Here is a 23500-nt window from a genome sequence, read left to right on the forward strand (position 1 = left end):
AGCTGCTTATTAAACAAAAATACCTTAAAACATATAGTTTTCTATATTATTACATATTTGACATAAGAAGCTTTTGTCTTTGAATTGTTCAAATTTGATATTAAACTTGGGAAAGAAAAAATACTGATTTTCATTGTTCATCATTTACTGTGTTGACTGTCAGTTGAACTGTTTTTCTGCTCCTAGTAATTTAGATTGATTCCTTCTGTTACTTCACCACAAAATCCAAAACCTGAGTTTCTAAAAATAGAGAAATAAATACAAGTTTGGGAAGAGGATATTAGTAAATGTTTATAAAGCGGTTCTAATGGAAATGCTATATATATAGTTCAATAAATTGTTGTTCTACACAAATATAAAAACCCTGTACCCTGCACTGTACCCTCACTTAACAGATGAGCTGCACACTTGTGAATGTCAGCTTTTGTGTACACCTCCTTTATTTGAGAAATGCATCCCTGCATTGTGCTGTACCACATCACTGGGGTAATGTGTGGCTTGTTTTCTTTTCTCTAGAACTGTTAAGAGAAAATGTGTCAAACAAAAACTTAGATAAATGTACTGCGTCAGGTGCATCACCACCTATGCTGTTGTAAAGTTGCTGCATCATTTACTACTTCATGGAAAGATGTCTTTCTAAAACCATTTAAACAGAGATTTAGAAGTCTGGTGATAGATACGTTGTGCACCTGACATTGACGTCCTCCTTACCCTTTTACTTGGATTCATTACATTTAAGTTGAATTAGAATTTCTCTTGCTGCCGCCTCCTAACTTATTCTAGAAAAGGTTGGCAACAGCCTTTGGAGGAACTCACCTCTCTATCCATCATACAGGCCATCTGGAGTGATGTACATGCCCTACCTAAGAGTCTGAAACAATGAGGTGGATTCGGGCCTTGTGCCACAGTTGGCTGCTGTTAATAGGATGAAAGCATCTGCAGTGCTATAAAATTTGTTGCTTACTTTAAAAAATCCAAAGTTTTTGTTAGCCTCATTTTGCAGAAGGACTAAAAACCAGAAATTTAAGTTCTATGGCTTAGGAAAGCTTTTCTGATTTACCTCCAGTGTCTTCAAATAGTAGATGCATTGTGGCTAAGTCTGTACTGGTAAAAAAAAAAACAGACTGAAGATTGTTCTCCAGCCCTGAGGCCAGCAGGCTTGGCACAGCTTGAATTCAGACAGTTAACCTCTTACAGGGTGACATCCCCCCATACCCAGTCTGCCTGTTGGCCTGTGCTAATCCCAGCCATGCCCAGGCAGTATCTGGAAGGGCGCTGGTTGACCCAAGCAAAACTGTGCCAGGGACCACAGTAACAGGGTAATGATACAGACAGGCAGACATACACCAGTGCCTGAGCTGCACCATAGCCCTGTTTGGTTTTCTAATAGACACAAACAGACAGATAGTGAGGGATAATAGGGCTGACTCTAATCCCACTTAGACCAGGAAAATTGGGAATAATTCTGTTTGGGCAACAAAAGTGAACAGCTGTGAGAGCAGGATGAAGATCAGTGCCATTGTCAGTTGAAATAATATAATTCTAAGTTTTTTAATGATTTATCATTTCAGGTTTCATCGTCCATAACTGTTCGACCACGTCCAATATTTTATATAACAACTTTCTTTGGGGAAACCATTGTGTCCTGAAGACCTGAGATTGCACTGGAACTTGACTGAGTGTGAATGTGTGCTACAGCTTCTCCTGAGGTTTACGAAGGATGTGGCCCTCACCTTTACCAATGGGCAAAAGTTTTGTCTAGAACGAGAATCCACATGAAGTGTTGGTCACCTTTAAGGCAGACCATGGTTCTGTGGCTAACCCACACAGATGAGTCAGTGGACTTCTTCATCAGAGAGCTCCACAAGTCAGGAAGAGCTGAAGACAATCGCTTGAGAGCCTGTTACCAGGAACTCATTGGACTTCACAGAGTTGTGACTGAGGGTAACTGAGGGAGGAGTGTGAAAAGGACTGAGAGCATGGGGGAAGAGACTTCGCTTGTCAGTCCACAGAGAAAAGTGGAACGGATGGGACTGCTTAATGATGCACTGGGCCAGTGGGAGGAATTATTTTTTTAAAAAAACCTGAGAGTGTGAGCAACTGTGCATGTATTTTTTTTTCAGTGGCCACAGCCTGTCTTAGACAACAAGCCACAAGTCCTCATGTCATCAGTACTTTAGTGAAGAACCGTAATTTTCTTTGGTGCCAGTAAATACAGTTGCCAGAAATTATTCCTAGTATAACTCAGCTGTCTTTTTTAAAATGCCAGTGAGCATGCTTCAAGAAAATACATTGAACATTCATACAGAACAAGTCACGGATTTTTTTGATTTTTAATGTTGACATACTCTGGATCCTCAGAAATACATAAACAGGATTTGAGGGACACACAACGTGACACTATGAATGCAATGAAATGCCTCATGTTTAGAAACACTCCTTGCTGTCTGTGGCTTGCCATTCAAACCAGATGGATCATTAACTTTCTCCCCTGTGGCAGGCAGTGGTGACAGCTTTGACATCATGCTAGTGTGAATCCAAAATCAGAAACTAAATTAGGCACAAAAGTTTTCACTAGTAGGCTTGAGCAGTGATTACTAATGTGACTTTTTATGTTTAAGGACTCTTGCACTGCTTTGAGGAAGAACTCACGCGTGAATCAATATGTCTTCAGCCAGTGGTCCTATAAAAGTGAACAGAAAATCCCTAGAGTGTCTGCAGCCTGTTTTTGTTGAGTGTGAAGAATGCTTCTTAGATCCATAATTTTTATACTATCTTGAAATTGTATATGTGAATACAGTACTATTGAAATTAAGTGGTATGGAGTGTGAAAGGCAATACATGTTTTTTTCTAAGTTGGCCCAAAGGCCTATTAAAAAGCCTGTGGTGTTGTTTACACTAAGAAATTCTCTGTCTTACATTAGCACTTATTTATCCTTTGAATTAATGTACACAACATTTGGGGGGGTCTGGAATTCACATACGCATACATTTAATGCAGTATTACAATATATTTGCTATTTATCCTTTCTAATGTGTGTACATATTACAATTTATTTTTGTCTTTTATGTGCCCTGGTTTTAGTTTTTTTTTTTCTTTTTCAGGCAATAAAAGGTCTGTGTAGATGTGATTTTTACCTCAGAACCTGCAATAGATTCTTGTGGAATGTTCTTAGTTTATAAAATTGAAGGTGGTTGTTTTAGATGTCAGCCTAAAGGCAGGAAGGCAATTTGGTGGCTAAAATTAGATCTCCCTCTTTACTGATATTTACAAGAAGACCAGGTTTGTATAAATGGGGTGAATTATTTTAGTAAAGAGCACTTCTAGTAACAGGAGAGTGCTTTCCAACAGCTGGCACTCTATTATTTTTAAAGTAATTGACAAATCTTTTTGTAAAAAAGATAGATTTATATGACTGTTAAGACCACTTACATTTTAGTAAAAATCTAATGACGTATAGACCCCAAAATATCAATAACCAAATAAAATAACCATCTGCATGCTTGTAGCAAAGAAAAGGAAGCAGCACCTTCCTTTTTTAACGGAATCAATATGAGCCATTAGGATTCCATTTGCAGAAAACAGTTTAGTTTCTGTGAGGCCCACCATTTTATAAATATAGAAACACCACTTTGACATCAAGGAAGCAGTGAAAATGTATTCTTTGGCACTAAATCATACAGGAATGATCAGGCCATTAGAGTTAAGGTTTGTCAGCAATTCTGGTAGAATCCTAATTTTTATTTTTAGAATTTGAAGAGTAAACTTAAAAATTTACACTAGTGCTTATAAATACTTCTCCTGCTTAAACTTTTTATTGTTGTTGCCAAATTTAGAAATGTGTGTCCAAAATCCTATAAAGGCCTACGGTGTTGACTTTGAAGTATAAAAGACAGTATTTCACTTCGAAGGAAACAAGTGGAGCAATTAAAAAGACCTCAGTGTTGCCTTAAACACTTTGAAACATTTGAAAGCAGCCAGGATACTAAAGGCAGAAAGATTGCTGCTGCGCAGGCAGAATAACTTTGACAAAGGTAAGGTCAGACTAAATAAACTTTATATAAGACAGTAGCTCCACTGACATGCCAGGGTACACGCGGGTTACACAAACAAACAAAAACTTGTTAAACACTTTGGATGAAGTGAGTGAATTGACTTTGCAAGGAAACATTATACTAGGCCTGGAGCACGGACGGAAAGACAGGTGCCACCTTCTCATTTTCAAAGTTAAAACACAAAGATGAGGACACAACTTCTGGCTCAGGCTTCCTCAAGCAGCATTTTGCCATAAGACATGAGGCTACATAGGTGAGGTTCTGCTTAGGCTTTCCCCACCCTCCATGTTTGAGTTTTTTGTCAAGTATTCACTACAAGCCATTGCTACAGGCAGAATACTAGCTAATCTTTAATTTCTCAAGTAATTTCTTATCATTTTGATGATAAATAATCAGATGCATTCTTTGGCTCACAAGTCAGCCAACTACTAAAGCAAAATTATGTAACTAGACAGAAAGAGTTGCCTTTATTGGAACGACTGTGAAAATATAGTATACTTGCAAAATTAAAACTATATCCATCAAGTATTGTACCCAGACACAGACTTAGAACTGTTTATACTATTTTTATATGCTAAATATCAAGTGGCAGAAAAATGACAGCTGTAAAGTGTTATCCATGCAATAAAAAAATAACAAGATTTTTGGTATGTCACTATCTCCAGTGAAGCAAGTTTACCTTATTGAGCTGCCTGGAGTTGGTTTCTCTCTGTATTGATGATTTCAGATGTCTTCAAGCTGCTACAACAGCCCATTGGAAATAATCCATCATGTACCTAACTGCCAATGGTGCTACATGCCTGTTAGAAGGGAGAAATCAGGATAAGTCCTGAGAAAAAAAATTAAAAGATGTAAAAAAGGCAAAGAAAAAAATAACACTTTCCATGCAACACGTAATACATTCCAGCTGGCTAAAAGGGATCAATGCATTAATTTTTATCAAGGCGGACAAATCATTTAAATGTGACCTACAACATATGACATTTACACACATACCTATGTTCCACAGAGTCAGATAGAAATGCAGATGTCTACATGCAAACAAAGAGAAAATTAATAGCTTGAAGTAGTGGTTTCTGAAATGATCTCCTATCTTACACTTATCAGTAGGATCACGCATCACAGCATGTTGCTGTGGGTGCAGAAGAATGATGCTTAATCAAATGCCAATTTCTTCTTCACATAACCAATTGAAATGGTTCTAGAATGTCTCTCATCTCTCTTTTCTTTCAGATAATACGTATTGTCCTTATAAGTGAAATCAGTTGTTTCAAATGAAAAATAGTCTCTCTGAATTTCCTCAAATTGTGATATATGTGTTGACTCAACAAGTACCAAAAAAATTATTTAAGCTAAATGCTGACAATTATTTAAGCTAAATACCATTTTTACCAGTGATTTGAGACATGGTAGAACCAGGAGCAGTGTCTCTTAAAAATCACTGAAAGTATTCACAGCCATTTGTAGGTCTACAAGACTGTATATATTTGTTGGGTTTAGCATTTACCTACAGTTCTGCGTGTCCCTTGCTGTGGTGGACTTTACCGACCTCTGATGTGGTGTGGAGCAGGGCAGCTCCACCTTCTGCTTTGGCCACACTGAGCAGCTCTTAGAAAAGCACCACAACCTCAGGTTTGACATGTAAAAAATTTATCAGATGACCGCTTTTTTTTTTTTTCCCTTGAAAACCAAATGAAAGCTGTGAAACAAAGAGATGAAAGTGTGTCTGGTATTACAGAAATTAGACCACACCTTCCAGATGAGATTAGTGCTTTTTTTCCAGCGGAGATGCTTCAAACCCAGATCCGTGACTAGTGATACTACAGCTACATCAGAGAATTTGTTTAAAAATAGCTATCACTTAACCTAAGTATAAATATAGTCAGAGCCACAATTTTCTATCATCATAAAATGGGAGGATGATCGAGCCAGCACAGACTATCTTATCATTCTCACCTCTATCTTGTCGCCTGGGATCAACCAAAAGCCCCTCACATCAGCTGCAGCTGGCAGGGGGTCAGAGCCAGGGCAGGGGGAGCCACGCTGTCACCTGGGGACCTGGCAGACGGCGCCAGGACGGGTCTGGCTGAGCACCGCTGGCATCTGAAATAGCGACTAGAATATGAACCCGTGTCTTCATGTCTTTCAGCACTGTAACAATAAAGTAAACCAAGCTAAAAGCCTACATTTGCATTAAACTGTCAGGTATACCAGAACTGCATCTTTTAATGCTTTCACGTCGTCTGGTTTTATTTGTATCTTAAGGAGTTAAGACCTGCACCGCTGCTGTGAACTAAAAAAAAAAAAAGAAGACATACTCAGGGTGAAAAACAAAACAAATTTTGCCTCCTGCCTTTAGGAGCTCCCACATTTAGCTCTGTTATTGTTGCTGTCTTTATTGTACAAAGCTCAGTGCAATGCTCACTGCTGCAACCTAGCTTTTGAAAAAAAAAAAAACAATTCTAAAAGTTTTTATTAGGTTGATATTAAAATATTTGGAGGATTAAATTGAAAGTAAATTCCCCAGAATAGCTTAAAGCTTCTATTTAACATAGACCTGAAAAAAAAATCAAAGTATATCTTTATAGAGAAAGGGAGAGATGGAGTAAAAATAACATATTTCACTGTGATGTTTTGACAGATTTCTATTTATTAACTTCAATGATTAATAAGGTCTTGTTTCACTTTGTCAGTGTTGCCATCTTGTTTCTGGATTTTAATAGAAATAGAGCTCATATGATCTAGATACAGGATTTCACCAATATTTAATTATTTTCTAGAAGCTAAATATTGCATTGGACAGGAACAAAGAAATTAATGGTATTCTCTGTATCTCCTCGTTCAATCATTAATTCTTTATATTAAAAATGTCTTGCAGTATTATGTCAAATTTAACCATATTTGAACATTGTTATAATACAGTAAAATGTTGCTGAACATATATTCTCTTCCTTTCACTACTTTGTGTGGTGGCATATTGATTTGTAAACTTGTATAAATTTTGGAATTAAAGAAATACTGTGTTTTGGATTATTATTTTAGCTGGTGTGATTTGAAACAAAAGATACCAATGGCTTGTTTGCATGGGCCTCTAACTGAGTAGGGGTGGGAAGGGTGTGGAGATGGCACGTGCTAATTGCCTGCAACCATTTAAATAGCTTTTAAGATTTTTTTTTCTTTTCCCTAAAAGAGAAATAGAATTCCATTTACAGCCAAACTGCAAATCTAAGATAGGTGCAAGAACGCTGCAGGCCACATTGCTGTACGCTCAGGAGCTAAGAAGTTTGCGTCCCTTCCCAGCATTTTACAAAACAATTGCTCAAGCAGTAAATCATGGCAATATCAGTATGCCGTGTGTTGTAGACCCAACCGTACCTTAAACACGGGGTGTTCAAGAATGTGTATTTCTCTGGCGGAGCTGCAGTTCGCTGAGGCAAGGTACTACTCAGTAGTAGGAATCCTTGCGCACACGCCTCTTCCCACCAAGTCCGCAAGGACACCTCTGAGTGATTACTCCAGTGAGGAGAGCTTGAGAACCCATCCATGCCCATGCACAAGGTTAAGCTCCAGGAAGGTCTTATGAGCGTCCCGTAAAGCCAGGAGGTTCTTATGTGCTGAATACACTGTAAGCAGGCCACAATCACCTGAAACAAAATTTTCACAGGAATTCATTGGAATTAAAATTTTGCAGCACATAATAGAGAATGTCACCTATTAATAGACACTAGGCCAGTTCTTAGACTTTATCGTTTCTGTTAATTTAATTAAAAATAGAAAAAATATGCTCAAAGTAACTTGCTTGAATTTCACTAAATATTCCTATTTACAAGTAAAATAAGGCAATTGAAATTCAAGACTTGGTTCCTTGCTGCCCATCATGCTGGATAGTTTTTGATAAGTATAAAAAAATGTATCTGAAAAGTTGATAAACTTAGACTTGCTGGCATTTAAAAATGTACTTTCCACATGTTTAATGACTTTCAAAAGATGTGAGGCTGTGGAGAATCAATACTGATAACTTTTCAGCTTATGCAGTGTGTATTTTACATAACGATTATAAAATGAATGCATTTACTTCTATTTTGGCAGCTTGACTCAGTGTGATTGAATATGGTAACTATAAAGAAGTGGCTAATCTGATACTGCATTTTACACAGGTGTATTGATACTAGTATCTGTGAAAGTAAATAACTGGAATTATTACAAATTAATGATAGCTGCTTCTTGGGGTTTTATCTGTACTGTAGTATATATTGAGATACATGTACGAACAAAAAAGATACATTCCAATATTGTCATCTGAAAAATAGAACATTATCTTTTTTATACAGTACATACATTATGCTTGTTTTATGGTGTTTTAACAAGCAAAAAAAAGTGTGCTGCGTAGTTGTACAGTACTGTAGGATACTCTGCTGTGCTCAGTTCCAAGTGCCTTAGACAACTGTTTAGCTCTTTGAATTATAGATACATATATAACTAAAAAATGAAGAAAATTACCTCAATAAAATTGTTCAGAAAATCTTCACAGAAGATAATTTGTTCTTTAACATCTAGCAAGTACATGGGTGTGTACAACGGAGTTAACTTTAGAGAGCCATTACTTGCTGGAAAGTGGCCTCCAGAGACTGAATTACAAGTCCCTCTGCTTGGAAATGAGATGAAGGAAGGTTCTTGAAATCTTCCTTTGAATTTTGGGAGTGCTTCAAATACATCTGGTAGTCCTTTTGTGGGTGGTGTATTCATGCAGAGGTGTGTTCAAAAAGATGATAGTTACTTCAAAAATACAAAGTTGGTGTTGTAGCTCAATGGTTCAGAGACCTAATTTATGCTCCCAGTTTCTCAAATGTTTTTATCAGCAAGAAGTGGTTTTCCCTAGTTTTGGTTTCGTTGACAGCAGATTTGCACCACAATTACACCTACTGCACATGGACAAAACCGATTTGCACAGCTGAGGGTTCAACCTAGTCTGCAGCACGCCTGCCCATCTTTTAACATTATGAAGTCACTGACACTAACTTTTGCTTTTTAAGTACTAATAACTTTTGCTTTGCAAGTACTAGAAGAAAAATTATTAGCAGAAATTTCTTCACATGGAAGGCAAGTTGTTGATTATGTTAAGGAAATGCGTGCTTCCAGCATATTATTTTTCAAGTGGCTGTCTAGACAGTGAGACCATTCCAATACCGATGATTCTTCTTCTGTAAGCATAGAAGCAGCAGTTAGCGACCTGAGTGCTTTTGCCCTCAGTCTCTGTAGATGCTCTTCGCTGAGTTGAACCTGAAGTGTCTCAGCAGAGAGCACAATGACAGAGTACACTGCGATGGATGGCCTTGTAATGCTTAGATAAAATTAGAAGCTTAAGTGGAGTCTCCATCTGAGCGGCCCTCTCATACACATTTCACATATATGTGATGCTAAATTTTGAATTTTGATATATTGTAAATCAGTTGGAAGATTACTCACCCTTAGATATCAACAAAGGAAGCAATATGCTTACTGTTAATCCCTCCATCTTAAAACTAATCTCCAGATTACTGTTGGCATACATTATCAATCTTCTGTGATAAGGGAGCCTGCTGTTTTAATCGCAGTGTGAACATGTAGTATAGATCCTTCCCTCTACATGTTTAGAATGTAAACAGGACATACAGGGTGGGGATGCGAGTTGAAGCAAGACAGGAAACCCTGAGACTTAAAATATTGAGCAGGTAAATTTAATTTACACATATGAAACAGATGATTAGTAAGAGCTGAAAGCAAAAGCTAGTTTTTCCTACTTCCAGACTGACTTGATGCTTCTAGACTAGATTTGGGGTACACCGAATGACAGAACTGGATGTACTGACAGTACCATCCTCTGTCACTGTTTCCCCCTGCATCAAAAGAAGAATGGACTTTGAAATTCTGTGGATGTGAAAGCTACCTCAGGGACCTGGAGGCAATAAAGAGCAATCTAATCTACTTTGTTACCTCACAGCTAAATGCTAAGCACTGTATTTTTAACAGTGAGGTGATTCTGCTCTTGGTTACTTTGTGAAAAGCTAGCTCTGCTACTCCACCTGTCACTGGCTTTGCAGTATAGCCATACTATAGGAAGGGAGTTGCTCCTGTTAGGTGCAGTCTTGAAAAATCCATTCACAGCATAAAGTCAAAGGGCTGCCAACCTTCCTGTACCACGAGGTGTGTACTACAACTTTCAGATGGCTGACAGCAACGAGATACTCACCATGTACTTTTAGGAAGCAAGAGGAAAGGAAGGTCTAAGCTTTGCATAGATATGTGCAGAGATAACTTGAATCCTCTTGAGTACAAGAGTTATTTCAAGTGATGGAGTAGATCAGTTTGTGCACTTCCATGAGAGTGCTGTGACGCACCTTGATGGTAAAGAAGCAAGACTTCAGAAGACAATAGCCAGAGGACTGAAAATCTAGACTCTTTTGGAGCTTTAGTGACACCTACTGAATAACAATGAAATCCACTAAAATATGCTTAAAGTTAATATTTTAGGTATACCCACACATATATATTTAGCTGCATATATATACACACATAATATGTGGATAATTCTTTTCTAATTTTCAGTAACCACCTTTCCATAGTTGTTATTGTCTATATACACACACAAGAACTGCTCTCTTCTGTGCTTTACGCTTTCTTTTTTGAAATGTAACGAGACGGGTTTACATCATATTCATAAAATACCAAGTATACTTTTTTTTTTTCTTAGCAAGGAGCGTGTACTTGTGTGTCTGTGTGTTTGTGGACAGTCACGCTACATGGCATAGGTATAATTTATACAGCTAGAGTGTCATATCACAAGAAATAAGAACTCATATATGGTGAAACACTGTTATGTATTACTTACACCTGAGCCTTCAAATTCAGGCTGGATATGTGCTTGCTCATGGGCAGACTGTGAAGTTGTGTGTCACAGACCACTGCAGCACCGTTAGTTGAAGAGGCCAGGAGTCGAGTACTGCTGGGCCTCCTGTCTCACACAGGTTCTTCGTAGAAGTGTCTTGTATTTTATTGCAGTACCTGAGCACTTATTGCAGTGAGTGAAATCACAGAATCACAGAGTGTTAGGGGTTGGAAGGGACCTCGAAAGATCATCTAGTCCAAACCTCCTGCCAGAGCAGTAACACCTAGATGAGGTTACACAGGAGGCGTCCAGGCGGGTTTTGAATGTCTCCAGAGAAGGAGACTCCACAACCTCCCTGGGCAGCCTGTTCCAGTGTTCTGGCTCCCTCACTGAGAAGAAGTTTCTTCTCGTATTTAAGTGGAACCTCCTGTGTTCCAGCTTGAACCCATTACCCCTTGTCTTACTGTTAGCTGTCACCGAGAAGAGCCTGGCTCCATCCTCATGACACCCACCCTCTATATATTTATAAACATTGATGAGGTCACCCCTCAGTCTCCTCTTCTCCAAGCTAAAGAGACCCAGCTCCCTCAGCCTTTCCTCATAACGGAGATGGTCCATTCCCTTCATCATCTTTGTTGCCCTGCGCTGGACTCTCTCCAGCAGTTCCCTGTCCTTCAACATCACGTAACCTTCCCTCACCTCCTTCGCTTGGACGGGCGGGACGTGCAGCAGCGAGCCTGGCCGGCCTAGGACGCCCTGGGGATCCTCCGTGCGGAGCCCGGGGCAGGATGGGGAAGGCTCCGTGCTGCGGGCAGCACTGACGGCCTCGGGGTGTCGCGCTGCGCGGCCGGAGCACAAGGCGGCTCCGCCGAGGGCCGGCGAGCAGGAGGAACCGCGACGGCGGCGGCCAGAGGCGGTAACAGGTTGAGGGCTGAGGGAGACACCAACAGGTGGCCGCAAGCTCTCAGAGATGCTCTTCTCTCCTCTCTCCAGCGCAGCATCCCCTCCCCCGCACCGCTCCCCCGGGCTGGGCGCCGTCCCGCCTCCCCAGTCCCCACCCGGCACCCGCGCCGCCAGCGCTGCCTCACGCCGTCTGAAGGCGCCCGCTCGTTCGCTCGCTCCCCGCCCTCGCCCCGCACGCAGCCCGCGGCCTGCCCGGGAGGGAGGGGGCATCAGGGCCCTGCTGCCGCGACCCCACCGCTGAGGGGACAGCGGCGCGTCCCGCAGATCCGACCGCAGCCCCTCAGGCGCCCGCCCCGCCCCTATGGGCCCCTGGCAGCGGGGTCAGGGGGCGGCGCTCCGAGCCCTAAGCCGCGCTCCCTGCCAGCGAGCCCCGCCCCGCCGCCTGCACGTCCTGCGAGGGACCGCCGAGCCACTGCGCACGCGTATTGCCTTTTGGCCCCCTCCACAGCGTTCTGCCATTGCAGCCCGTCGGTGAGCGGAACCATTCTCCACTAATTTGGGGGGGGGGGGAGGGGGGAAGTGAGCAAATATTGCCTCCGGAGGGTTGGAGGAAGTACCCTGCTTGCGTACCCGGAGCCTCTCCCTTATTAAAATACTATTTAATTCTGAGAAAACTCTCGTTGGTTTTGTTACTGAGGGAATAAAAAAGCAGACCTGTCTGGACTGGCAGCCCATCGCCTTCCCCGCGCTGGTCACTGGTTTATCCCAAGATGGAGGCCGCAGCCCCGCGGCGCTGAGGGCCGGCCCACGTGAGAGTTAGCAGGACCGGGGGCGCCGGCAGCGGCGGTAGCGGCTTTTCCCCTTGCCCCCGCCCTGCGCCATGGTGAGGAGGGGAGGGGGAGGGCAGGGGACAGGGCGGCCACCAGCGACTCGGTCACTGTCGCGTCCGTCCCTTTTCCCCCAGCGTCTGGGTGGAAATCGGGCCGTTTCTGTAGGGGGGGTTGGAGGGGAGGAACGGCCCCTCCCCTGTCCGGGCCCGACTTGCGGACCTGCGGCGGGGAGCGGGAGGGGTCGGCGGGCCGGGGAGGAGGCAGGCGGCGGCGGGGCGGGGGCAGCGGAGCTGAGGGGCGGCCTGGGCCGCCCGGGCGGCAGCGGCGGAGGCGCGGCCCAGCCCGGCGCCGCGTCCCGAGGCGTGTGGCGGCAGCCGCGGGGACGGGCGGGCAGGCTCCTGCTCGGCGTCGCGGTGTTACGGGTACCTCGCTTGTAGCGTCAGTCGGCAGCCAGTCTGTTCATAGCGGTGGCGTGTTGCCTGCTTCTAAAACTTCGTATTTCCTTTCACGGTTGCTCCAGGCATAAGATTTTAAAGCGCGGTTTGGGGTAAAAACCCAAAACTCAAGACGTATGGTGGCAGTTGATCTGCTCTGAACTTTGATATAACAAAGATTATAAAGGGGAGGTTTAGGTTGGAGATTAGGAAAAGGTTCTTCCCCCAGAGGGTGCTGGAGCACTGGAACAGGCTCCCCAGGGAGGTGTCCCGGCCCCAAGCCTGACAGTGTTCAAGAAGAGACTGGACAAGGCCCTCAGACACATGGTGTGAACTGTGGGGTTGTCATATGCAGGGACAGGAGTGGGACTCGATGATCCTTGTGGGTCCCTTCCAACTCAGGACTTTTTATGATTCTAACATAGTATGTAATGCTGTATGCTTAAAGTTGCCAGGTGAAGAAGATAGGTTAGACCCGTAGAGTAGTTTCTAGCTTGCATATACCTGCCATTAACACATTTTGGTAGGTAACTAAAGCCAGAAATTTTGGTAAAAGTATTTCCCCAAGTCCGATGTGTTAACTTGTAGGAAATAGTTTCACCCAGTTAAGAATACTTCAGGTTTTTGCTGATCCGGAATGTAGATATATCTTTTATTTTAGAGCTATGTCTGTGTAATGGTGCACTTGATAGTTTTCATGGTTGATATGAATTACTGGTATAGGAACATCTGTCTAAACAATTTTCAAGAAGCTGGATGTGCCTCGGTGAATTTCCTTATGTCAGTTCCCTGTGTTTCTTGGATGAAATTTGTTTCAGATTTGACCAAGGGTTTAGAAAGTGGTTACTTTGAAATTCCTTTTTACGATTATATGTTAATGTGTATGTGTTATAATCAAATATTTATTGTAGTGATGTATTGCCATTTTGCAGCAGAATACAGCTGCATATGCTATTAGAACATATGAAATGGCTGTCATGTGTGAGGTGAGAAGAGTCAAGCTACCACTAGTCTCTTTTTGCTTTGTCTCTAAGTATGTAAAACATTACCTTAAAAGGAATACAGTGGCATGTTCCAGGCAAAATATTCTTTTTAGGTGCATTTAATATTTAGTTTTTAAATTATGATTAATCAAATGTCCTTTTGCAGCCTCACAGGAAAAAGAAACCCTTCATAGACAAGAAGAAAGCGGTAACGTTTCACTTAGTGCACAGAAGTCAGAGGGATCCACTTGCTGCTGATGATACTGCACCCCAGAGAGTTCTGCTTCCCAGACAAAAAGTAAATACTCACTTCTAATATTGAGGTTCATTCAGATTAAAAAAATGCTGCAGCAGAGGAAAAAAAGTGGGTGTGCAATCGTACAATTCAAAAACATAGCCTGAGAGAAGGTAGTTTTTAGTCCAGCTTATTACAAAGAAGGGGATATTATAGGGAATTTGATAGTTGTGAGTTACTATCTGATGGGCTGAAGAGTGACTGACTAGCATTAGGGATATAAACATATTAAAAAAACAACAAATTGCCTGACCCACACTGAAAAAAACAGGCTTCATTAGTTTTTCTGCATATGGAAAACGTTTAAGGTTCTGCTCAGACAGCAACCCCACACTGAACCAGGTGGTTACAGCGTTCTAATTGGCTGTACTTCGGGTAATGAGTAGAGAGAGGGCTGCAAAGACGTAAGAATTCAGTCATTCTCAATAGATGAGTTACTTTTCTTTTTGGTAAGAAGTTTTAAATGGACTAAGTAACTAAATATGTTTCTTTTTACAATTCCAAGGGCCATGAGGAGCAAAGGAGGGAAGAGCAGCGGAAGTATGGAGTCTTCTTTGATGATGACTATGACTATTTGCAGCATCTGAAAGAAGCCTCTGGTCCTTCTGAGCTTGTCCCTTCTGTGCGTGGACAGCAAAGCAGAATTGTTGTCACAAGTGAGGGGCACATAGAAGATGAAATTCAGCGAGTTCCAGTAAGTAGTATTTTTGCTAATAATAATCTTATGCTGGTTTTTGGAGTTTAGCATCCTATGGACACATTAAGCATATTCAACAAGTGTTATCATGACTGATCCATATATATATATATACGATCCTTGTGACCCACTATCAGACTTCCCTACAAGTAAAACCAAAAGCTGACAAGCCAAAGTTTATTGATGAACAGTACTTTGCTAGCACAGTGTTAAAACACTTTGTGGACCCATGACAAGCTTTTCTTGACAGAGGTGGCTTACAAAGGTGTTTGAACAAGCCTTGTGTTTTTTCTGGGGTTGGCATTTGTTTTTAAGATTTTTAGAACTTTTGAATGCTCTGAGAGTTATAAATATTCCAGATTGTATTACTAGTACACCATATTTTTAAAGTAGAGTGAAACAACCCAATAAACCAAACTTTTCAATTAGTGGTGTAACTTGTGGAATTTCATTATGCTAGATCATGTTGGAATGGAAATTCAATAAGTAATTTCAAGCAAGAAAGTATGCAATTGCCCGTCACTCACTTTTAATTGTGGGAGTTTGGTTCAAGCAAGTAGTGTAATTTTAGTTGAAACCCAATATTCTCAGTCAGAAATACCTTTCAGGTACAGTTCAATGATACTACATAAGATTTAAAGTTATTTTGGATGTGCATGTTAGTAAGCTTTTAATAAGCCTTTCAATAAAGGGCTCATTTTAAATGCGTGTTAGTGTTCTCCAAAACAAAAAAACAAATTATAAATTTCTCTAAAAAGCTTCAGAGATGCCAAAATACTGTCCCTATACCCGGAGAATATTGATACGAAGATTAATGCTGCCAACACTTGACCCAGCTTTCATTGTGTGACTTTGAAAATATGCCACCGGTAAAGTAGCACTTGTCTTAATATTTAAGTAGCTCTCACAGAGGGTTTTTTGGTCACATGATTATCTGCACATTTTTGTTAACGAGCTCAAATGAGAAACTGAGAATAAGTATATTGTGATGTTGGGTTTTTGTTTCTTTTTATAAAGGCTCCATCTATTAAGTTGCCTTCTTCAGTATTTGCCACAGAGTTTGAAGAGGTTGTGGGCTTGTTGAATAAAGCTGCTCCTGTTTCAGGTATCCTTAAATCTTTCACCTTTCTGCAACGCGAGTTGCCATGTAGGTACTAGATGGTAATTATGGCTTCGATTACAGTGTCATATTAGTTTTGGCTTAGAACAGGTTCAATAAGAGACATGAAGAATGATCTATAAGAGACCTGTGTTTCAATTTGAGAACTTTTTCTGTGATGCACTAATAATAGTTTTTTAGCTTTGCTTGGGCAGGCGGAATCCATGAGCTCTTACTTTTGTGTAGTAAATATAAACTAATAACGGGGGAAAACCATAGATAACACTGTTGATTTATTATTCCATCTGTTTGAATAGAAGTCTGGAACTGGATTTTCACTCTCAAAATTTACCTTCTTTTCCATTACTGAGTGGTATTTACTTTCCTTCATTAGTATTATTTCAGTGTTGCAGGCTGTAAGGACACTTTCATTATGTATCCGTGCGTGCACTGAGCATTCACTTTACAGCTATCTTTTATAACAGGAATTAGTTGTGGTAGTTCTATCTGTTCTGACAGAAGTATGCTAAAAAAACTTCTGTTAATCACAGCAAAGAGACACTTTCTGACCTTTTGTAATGTAGAGAATTTAAGGGGCTGGGAGCTCAGGTTGGCAGTTGATTATACACTACTTTAACTTGGATATTTTTTTCTTCAATAATAATCTAAGTAGATTATATTAGAATACATTCATGAAAGCTTCAGACCTCTGGGGAACATTCTTTTCTGGATGAGGAAAATTGACAAGAGGCTAGTGACTTGCCCTGACTCATATCAAATCTACAAATATTACTGTGGAATTTTGTGATTCTTAGGTTTAATCTTTCCTAAAGTGCAAATTAACGGTCTAGTCGGATTGTTTTTTATCCAGGAAAGTAGCTTCATAATGTCACGGAAACGTATGTATTTATGTTTTGGTTTGTTTATTAACTTTCTAGGACCACGGCTAGATTTTGATCCTGATATTGTTGCAGCTCTTGATGATGATTTTGACTTTGACAATCCAGAAAATATCCTGGAAGATGATTTTGTTCTGCAAGCAAATGAACCACAGAAAGGGTACATAGAGCTTTAGAACTGTTTGACATGTGTAAATAGGAATGATGCTATTTGTTATTTCAGGTGGTGGTGTAGAAAGCAAGAACAGTTTCAGATTTCAAATTGAATACTTAGCTGTGGTAAAGGAAAAAAGTATTACCACGTGTTATATGGGTGGTAGCTTACAAACTCAAATTTTCATGTGTTGTCCAAGAGGTGGGTTTCATTTTGTTACTTCGAGCTCATGGATTATATGTATTTGTTTACAGATGCAGTGTATGGAACTATTTAAAACATTTCCATCTATCACATGTAAAATACGTCAGTAGTAATATTGATGAACACCAACGGGTGTTTCCAGAACCTTTACAAACACTTCATGTGATACTCCACTATGTATTATTTCTTTGGGTTTTGGTATCATTCTCATCACTCTATGAACAGTGAGAAATTTTGCTAGTTCTAATGCTCAAGACTGCAGCTAGTATTTTTCTTTTTCCACTTAGACGTGTATGGCTGAATGTAAACATAACCTCACTCCCAGTGCATACGTGTGTGATCCAACAGTTACCAGAAATTTTCAGCTTTCAGACAGAAATAGTACTATGCTGACTTTGGCAACACCATTACTGCTAAACTTGTTTTACTGGCTTGGAAATAATCACTTTTTATCTTCGCCTCTCGAGATTTAAATATATTATTGCCAAATTGTTTCAGATAACCCAACGTCGGTCAGAGGTGTGGAAAGGTCCGTGTATTATTCTAAAACTATTTTATACTTCTGTTCAGGGGATCAGATGCTGAGGATGAAGATGAATGGGAAGATGTGGAGGATGACAGTGATGAAAAGGATAGTTGCAGTAATGGTAACGACTATGATTCAAGTGGTCCTTTATCAGATGATGGGTTTAATGGACAGACAAAAGAATTTCTTTTTATGCAAGAAGAAACCAGGAGTCGTTTCACAGAATATTCTATGACATCTTCAGTAATGAGAAGGAATGAGCAGTTAACCTTGTTGGATGACAGATTTGAGAAGGTGAGTCAGCTCAAGAATGTAGCTGTTAAACATAAGGGTGTTAAATGCTTCTTTGTCTTTTGATTCCTTTCATAAAGTGGTGTCCTGTATGCCTGTGCAAACTCTTACTGCCTGCAGTAGTCAGGGCATCAAACAGCTGTTCTTTGCACATATTCCGCATTTAATATCGTGTGCACTGAGTGGCTTTTTTGGTGTTGCAGTGTTATTTGCTATTAAAAGGCTTAACACTGATATAGTTAAACTTATTTTCATCACTGTAATGAACATTCATAGCTGGTGTTATACTTTTGTCTGAGAGGCACAGTTCAAAGCAGCAAATCATGTACAAGTGCCTGGTAAAGACTCACTTCTTTCACCCTTTCTCCCCACTGCACAAGGTGTACATTCATGAAATGATGTCAGACCAGTGGAAATATGGTGTAATTTTTGTCCTGAGCAGTGACAGGCTTTTTAGTGTACAGATTGAAATAATGCATCAGAATAAGAAACTTCTTCCAGAAGCTGATTTACATATTATTAAAAGATAATTTTGTCACTCCTATGCTGAAAGAATACTGATAGTAAGGAGGAAATCCTACTGCAGATGTGTTTGGCAGTTTTTCAGCAAATGAGAGGAAAGAGGAGGAGGGCAAATAGAAATGTGTAGATCTTTAACCTGTCAAGAAGTTGCATGACAAATGTGATCTAGTTACAGATATCCACTCCTTTATTTTAGTTTTTTGAACAATTTGATGAAGATGAAATTGGAGCCTTGGACAATGTGGAATTAGAAGGTTATATTAACACAGACAATGCTCGGCTGCAGGAGGTCCTAAACGATTACTTCAAAGAGAAAGCAAAGGAGTATGTATTCCCAGAAGTACTGCTTCACATAAGTAGTTATGTAATACTGTGTTTATATTGAAAGTTTGAGTATGTTGTTTCCAGTTTATGTACTCAAAGATTACACCCCACAATAAAAGCAGCTATGTATGACTATTAACCGTTTTTTAATGCCGGTGAATGTCAATCTTAGCTTATGAGCTTATAAACTCAAGTGGAGGCATTTTGTTGGTTTTTATGAGATTATGCTCCTTTTGTATAATTGTATTGAACTTAGTGTAAGTAATATTTAGAGACGTTCTTCCTTTCAGTTTTTAGTGTAACTTACCTTTCTCCTTATATGTTTACTTTTTTTTAACAGACTCTGTGGCTAAGTATATTCTGTCGTGCTTGTATGCAGTTTATTCTGCTCTGTACCTAGTTACATGATAATAAACCTGCAGGCAACTGTTGCATGGGTACCGCTGTTTGGAACACTGCGAAAATCGGTGCTTATAAAGTAACCCTGTGTCAATGTAAGACTGCATTGCCACAGTATATTCACTTTGTCTTAAAGCAGGTGTTATTATCCCAAACTTAAATGACTAGGTATTCCCACATTGGTCTTGTGTTTCCTGAGGGAAAGATATGGTAATGTGTCCCTCATAGTGAAAGATGCTACTGGTCAGTAGCAGAGTACATAATCACCTCTAGAGCTGCCTTGCTTACGGACTAAAAAGTATACTCTCTTCCTGCCATCCAGTCACAAATATTGTGTGCCATATAATTTTGACATGCAGAAATAACGTCTTTTTTGACTATGTCTCTTGTCCTAATGTTTTAGTTTATTTTGGGGATGCTTCCTTAAGGGAACTTATTTTTGCTGCAGGTTTCATTAGGAATAGCTTGGTTTGGTTTGGGGTTTTACTGAGGCAACACTTGGTTTACATAATTACACATTTTCAAGAAAAGATAAACCTTATTTTTTTCCTTCCTGGACTTCTTCAAAGTTGTGTGAAATTGGATGCTCTTGAACCCTGTGAAGATGTAGACTCTCCTGTGAATGAAGAAAGTGAAGAAGAAAAAGAAGAAATCATAACTGTAGTTATTGAGGAACCAAAAGAAAAGTGGGATTGTGAATCCATTTTGAGTAAGTATTTTGGAATTCACTTGTTTGTTCCTAGGATTTCAAAGTAAATGATAGGTGATCTCAGGGCTTTTCTGTTTTAGGTAAAATGGCTTATGTTTCCGGACCACAGCAGCAGGAATTCTTGCTAGATAGAACTACTGCATTTGTGGGAATAACATAATTCTTGCCATTTTATATCTTCAGAAACTAAATATTAGCACAATTCATAATAAATTTGCCTAATTTCTATTTGCAAGCTTTTCTTCACTACTTTTTTCTTTGTGACCTAGGTACATATTCAAACTTATATAATCACCCAACACTTATTAAGGAGCCATCAAAGGTAAAATCATTAAACTTACTCTAAGTAACAACCTGGCTTGGGAAAGTTTGAGACAAAACTGTTTTCTCAATATCTGTCTTTAAAACAAGGAGAGAGCAGAAAAGGGGGTTGGAGAGGGTGTTAGCCTCTGGTATTACTTCTTCACTGAAGGAGGGTTTAGATATATTTTCTTCTATTAGAAGGAAAATGGACTAAACTCAGAATTTCTGTAATAGCTAGGCAGAGAGGTGGAGAACAAGGAACTTGCTCTCTTGTTATCTGTATCTCGTTCCCCATCATTAGAGCACAGCTTGATGTTCCGGATGTGTGAGATTTTAAAAGGAAACCTTTTTCTTGAAAGCTTATAAAGGAATATTAAGTGCCTGCTTAAGTTCTTTTTTCAGTTATATTTAAATAAAAGGGAGAAACTTTTTCTGGGAGGCCACATTCTGTTCACAGGTGTTTGATTTCTTACTTTGGAATTAATGTGCATTTTTCTGAGGGAAGAAAATAGTATGAGGAAACTTGTATGTTTCTTACTGCTAAATCTGAATTGCATGTTTTTATACTAATAGGGCAGTGCAATGTGCACATCTTGAAGAGAAAGCTGGGGACCATTAATATATATGTGCTCTCTATTTTAGCCCAAACCAATAAAAATTTCCCAGAAGACCGGAATTCCCCTACACATCTTGCCTCAGAAGGGTCTTACTGCTAAGCAGATTGAACGCATGCAAATGATTAACAGCAGTGACCTGCCGAAAGCATCAACGCAGCCCCGTTCCAAAGACGAGAGCAAAGAGGATCGCAAAGCTAGAAAACAGGCAATAAAAGAGGAGCGAAAGGTACAGCTTATTTTAAATAAAACCCTGCAAAACCATGTTATATTATCTGAATTCTGTCTTAATGCACTTTCTTTAAAGCTCATTTGTTCTTGTGTGTGGAAATTAATAGGAAAAGCTTGCTGGTCTCGAAGGACTAATTATTGTTTCTTAAAAAAAATCTGCTGGAAAGAAAGTTAACCTCATAGTTTTGCCATCCCAATTTCCAGTATGGAAATTTTGGTCTGTTATTGTGGCCACTATTACATATATAACTTTAGAAGGAGCTGTCATATTTCCTAGGGAAGCAAAAAAACCCCAGTTGTGATGTTTCAGATCACACAAAGTGAAACATCTCTGAAAGAGATGTGGAAAGTCTAATGGTCTACAATTATATACTCGTTCTGTTTAGGAACAGAAATTGCCAGGATCTTAGAAGCTTCAGCTAATTCAAGATAATAATCCCAGTGGTAGACATATTAATTTGACTACTAATAATTAGTGCCATAAATAATAACGTTGTCCAGTTTGCTGCTGTTTTTGTGATCTATAACTGTTAATTAGAATAGTTTCTTTTTGTGCTTTATGCCTGTTTTGTAAATTTGTAATTATTTGTATGTGCAGGAACGCAGAATGGAGAAGAAAGCCAACAAACTGGCCTTCAAAGTGGAGAAAACAAGGCAAGAAAAAGAGTTGCTCAATCTGAAACAAAACGTTCAAGGACTGAAACTGTCTTGACGAAGTTGAAGAACTTACTGTGGAAACCTCCTTAAGTTTTCATTTGTACTGAGAGAGGAACTGCTAACTCACAGCTTTGCCAGTCCTGCTCAATGGGACTTATTCAGATGTTACTGTTAAAAGAACCAGTAACTTGTCATCCTTTCTGAAATGAGGTTATACATAAAACAATGTTATTAGTGATGTCTATTCTGTCATGAGTGACATGGCAACTGTTGCAAAGTTTCATTACAGTAGAAATGTGTTTCAATTTTAAAAAAATATTTTTCTTACAAGCTATCAGTGGACAAAGTTATATATATATTTGTTGAATGTATTCAACAAGTCAGCAGAATCCTACAGATTTGATCTGATTAGATTATTCTATTAAATTATTTCCGTTTACAAAGCATTTATGTCTCCTCTCCCTTATACTGATGGTTAAATGTAGTGCCTTGATGTAGCATGGTTTTGTAAGTCAAGGAGTTTTCACTTGCTCCTTAGTTATTTTCTGGGTTGATTATTTATTGTTTGGGTACTATTATGAAAGATGTAAAATAATCTTTTGTAATAATCTTTTCTAGCAAATCTGTCACAACGAGTTTGGCAGGTGCAGTATTCAGTGACCCTGACTGTTGCCATTGAAATGAGCTTTGCTGAAAGTACTTGGTCTGATAATTAGAAAAATACTGTACGTTGCAGATAGCCATTTTCTTGATTTTTCCTGAAATATTATTATTCAGGTCCTGCATTCTGTTTGGTTTCATTGAAACAAAAGCTTATGACCCACCACAGTTGCTGCAAAGACTTTCTGAAGATGAGCAAAGGGCTAGTGTCTTTAGGCTTGGTGTGATCTTAAATTTCTGTACTGTGCATGTGAATTATTCTGATAGTGACCAGTCCACACATGGGAATGAAATGAATCGGATTTGTAGTCAGTCCTTCTGTATTACTAAGAAACCCTTGGCTTTAGGTCTTTAGGACTATAGACTGAGGAATCTTTCGCCTTTCTGTCTTTTACTGGTAAGGAACACAATAACCAACACATCAGTAGAGTGGCTTGACTGCTGCTAAGTTCAAGGCATCTTAAATATTCCTTAAATAGTTTTGTGAATACTAGATGGAGATAAGCTAACAGAAGGACTGATGAGGCCTTTTAATGTACAGAAACAATTCAAAATACTTGTTTTTATTGGTAAAGGCTTTAATAATATATTTAAATTCATAAAGTAACATGGTTTTGGGAGAAGGGAATAAACAGGCATTTAAGTCTACAAGTCTCTTGATCACTGCTCAGAAAACGGAAGTGTCAATACAGTATTCACATCTAGGTTAAGCCTTCGTTTTTCTAAAATCGTTCAAGAGTCTGTCCTAACTAAATCAGTAGAACTAGTCCGTAAGATTAGAACAAGTTTCAGGGTTTTCACTTAGCTGCTAACTGTACTAGTTTCCATCGGTTTCCCAGGCTTAA

General features: G+C 39.7%; 3 protein-coding genes across 5 annotated transcripts in view; 2 read left to right on the top strand and 1 right to left on the bottom strand.

The window, feature by feature from the left end:
* Positions 1 to 6057, top strand: part of PHACTR2 (phosphatase and actin regulator 2) — a 141553-nt gene extending 135496 nt beyond the window's left edge. For all 3 annotated transcript variants that reach the window (XM_065631191.1, XM_065631192.1, XM_065631193.1), the window contains one exon: positions 1572 to 6057. In XM_065631191.1, the coding sequence (XP_065487263.1) occupies positions 1572 to 1587 (16 nt within the window). In that variant the 3' untranslated portion in view covers positions 1588 to 6057. The remainder of the gene's footprint in view (positions 1 to 1571) is intronic.
* LOC135986932 (uncharacterized) lies at positions 4422 to 12094 on the bottom strand. Its single transcript, XM_065631487.1, has 4 exons — positions 11621 to 12094; positions 7432 to 7700; positions 6013 to 6207; positions 4422 to 4856 (listed from the first exon to the last, which is right to left on the bottom strand). The coding sequence occupies exons 1-3, from the start codon at positions 12092 to 12094 to the stop codon at positions 6048 to 6050; spliced, it is 903 nt and encodes a 300-aa protein (XP_065487559.1). The 3' UTR covers positions 4422 to 4856; positions 6013 to 6047.
* Positions 12095 to 12595: 501 nt separating this feature from the next.
* Positions 12596 to 23250, top strand: LTV1 (LTV1 ribosome biogenesis factor). The gene is made up of 11 exons (XM_065631743.1): positions 12596 to 12707; positions 14238 to 14369; positions 14872 to 15060; positions 16081 to 16168; positions 17101 to 17221; positions 17990 to 18239; positions 18955 to 19082; positions 20051 to 20190; positions 20460 to 20512; positions 21136 to 21336; positions 21937 to 23250. The coding sequence occupies exons 1-11, from the start codon at positions 12705 to 12707 to the stop codon at positions 22048 to 22050; spliced, it is 1419 nt and encodes a 472-aa protein (XP_065487815.1). The 5' UTR covers positions 12596 to 12704; the 3' UTR covers positions 22051 to 23250.
* Positions 23251 to 23500: the final 250 nt, after the last annotated feature.

Source organism: Caloenas nicobarica, chromosome 3 (genome assembly GCF_036013445.1).
Source record: "Caloenas nicobarica isolate bCalNic1 chromosome 3, bCalNic1.hap1, whole genome shotgun sequence".
NCBI classification, from domain to species: domain Eukaryota; kingdom Metazoa; phylum Chordata; class Aves; order Columbiformes; family Columbidae; genus Caloenas; species Caloenas nicobarica.

What these genes read in the sequence shown, in the direction of transcription:
- LOC135986932 (XM_065631487.1), bottom strand. Translation starts at nt 12,094, where the DNA reads ATGCCCCCTCCCTCCCGGGCAGGCCGCGGGCTGCGTGCGGGGCGAGGG. An exon ending in CGCCCGTCCAAGCGAAGGAG is followed by an intron (nt 7,701 to 11,620) that starts GTGAGGGAAGGT and finishes ATTTTGTTTCAG; the next exon opens with GTGATTGTGGCCTGCTTACA. An exon ending in TTGAACACCCCGTGTTTAAG is followed by an intron (nt 6,208 to 7,431) that starts GTACGGTTGGGT and finishes TTATTGTTACAG; the next exon opens with TGCTGAAAGACATGAAGACA.
- LTV1 (XM_065631743.1), top strand. An exon ending in TTCTGCTTCCCAGACAAAAA is followed by an intron (nt 14,370 to 14,871) that starts GTAAATACTCAC and finishes TACAATTCCAAG; the next exon opens with GGCCATGAGGAGCAAAGGAG. An exon ending in CAATAAAAGAGGAGCGAAAG is followed by an intron (nt 21,337 to 21,936) that starts GTACAGCTTATT and finishes TTGTATGTGCAG; the next exon opens with GAACGCAGAATGGAGAAGAA.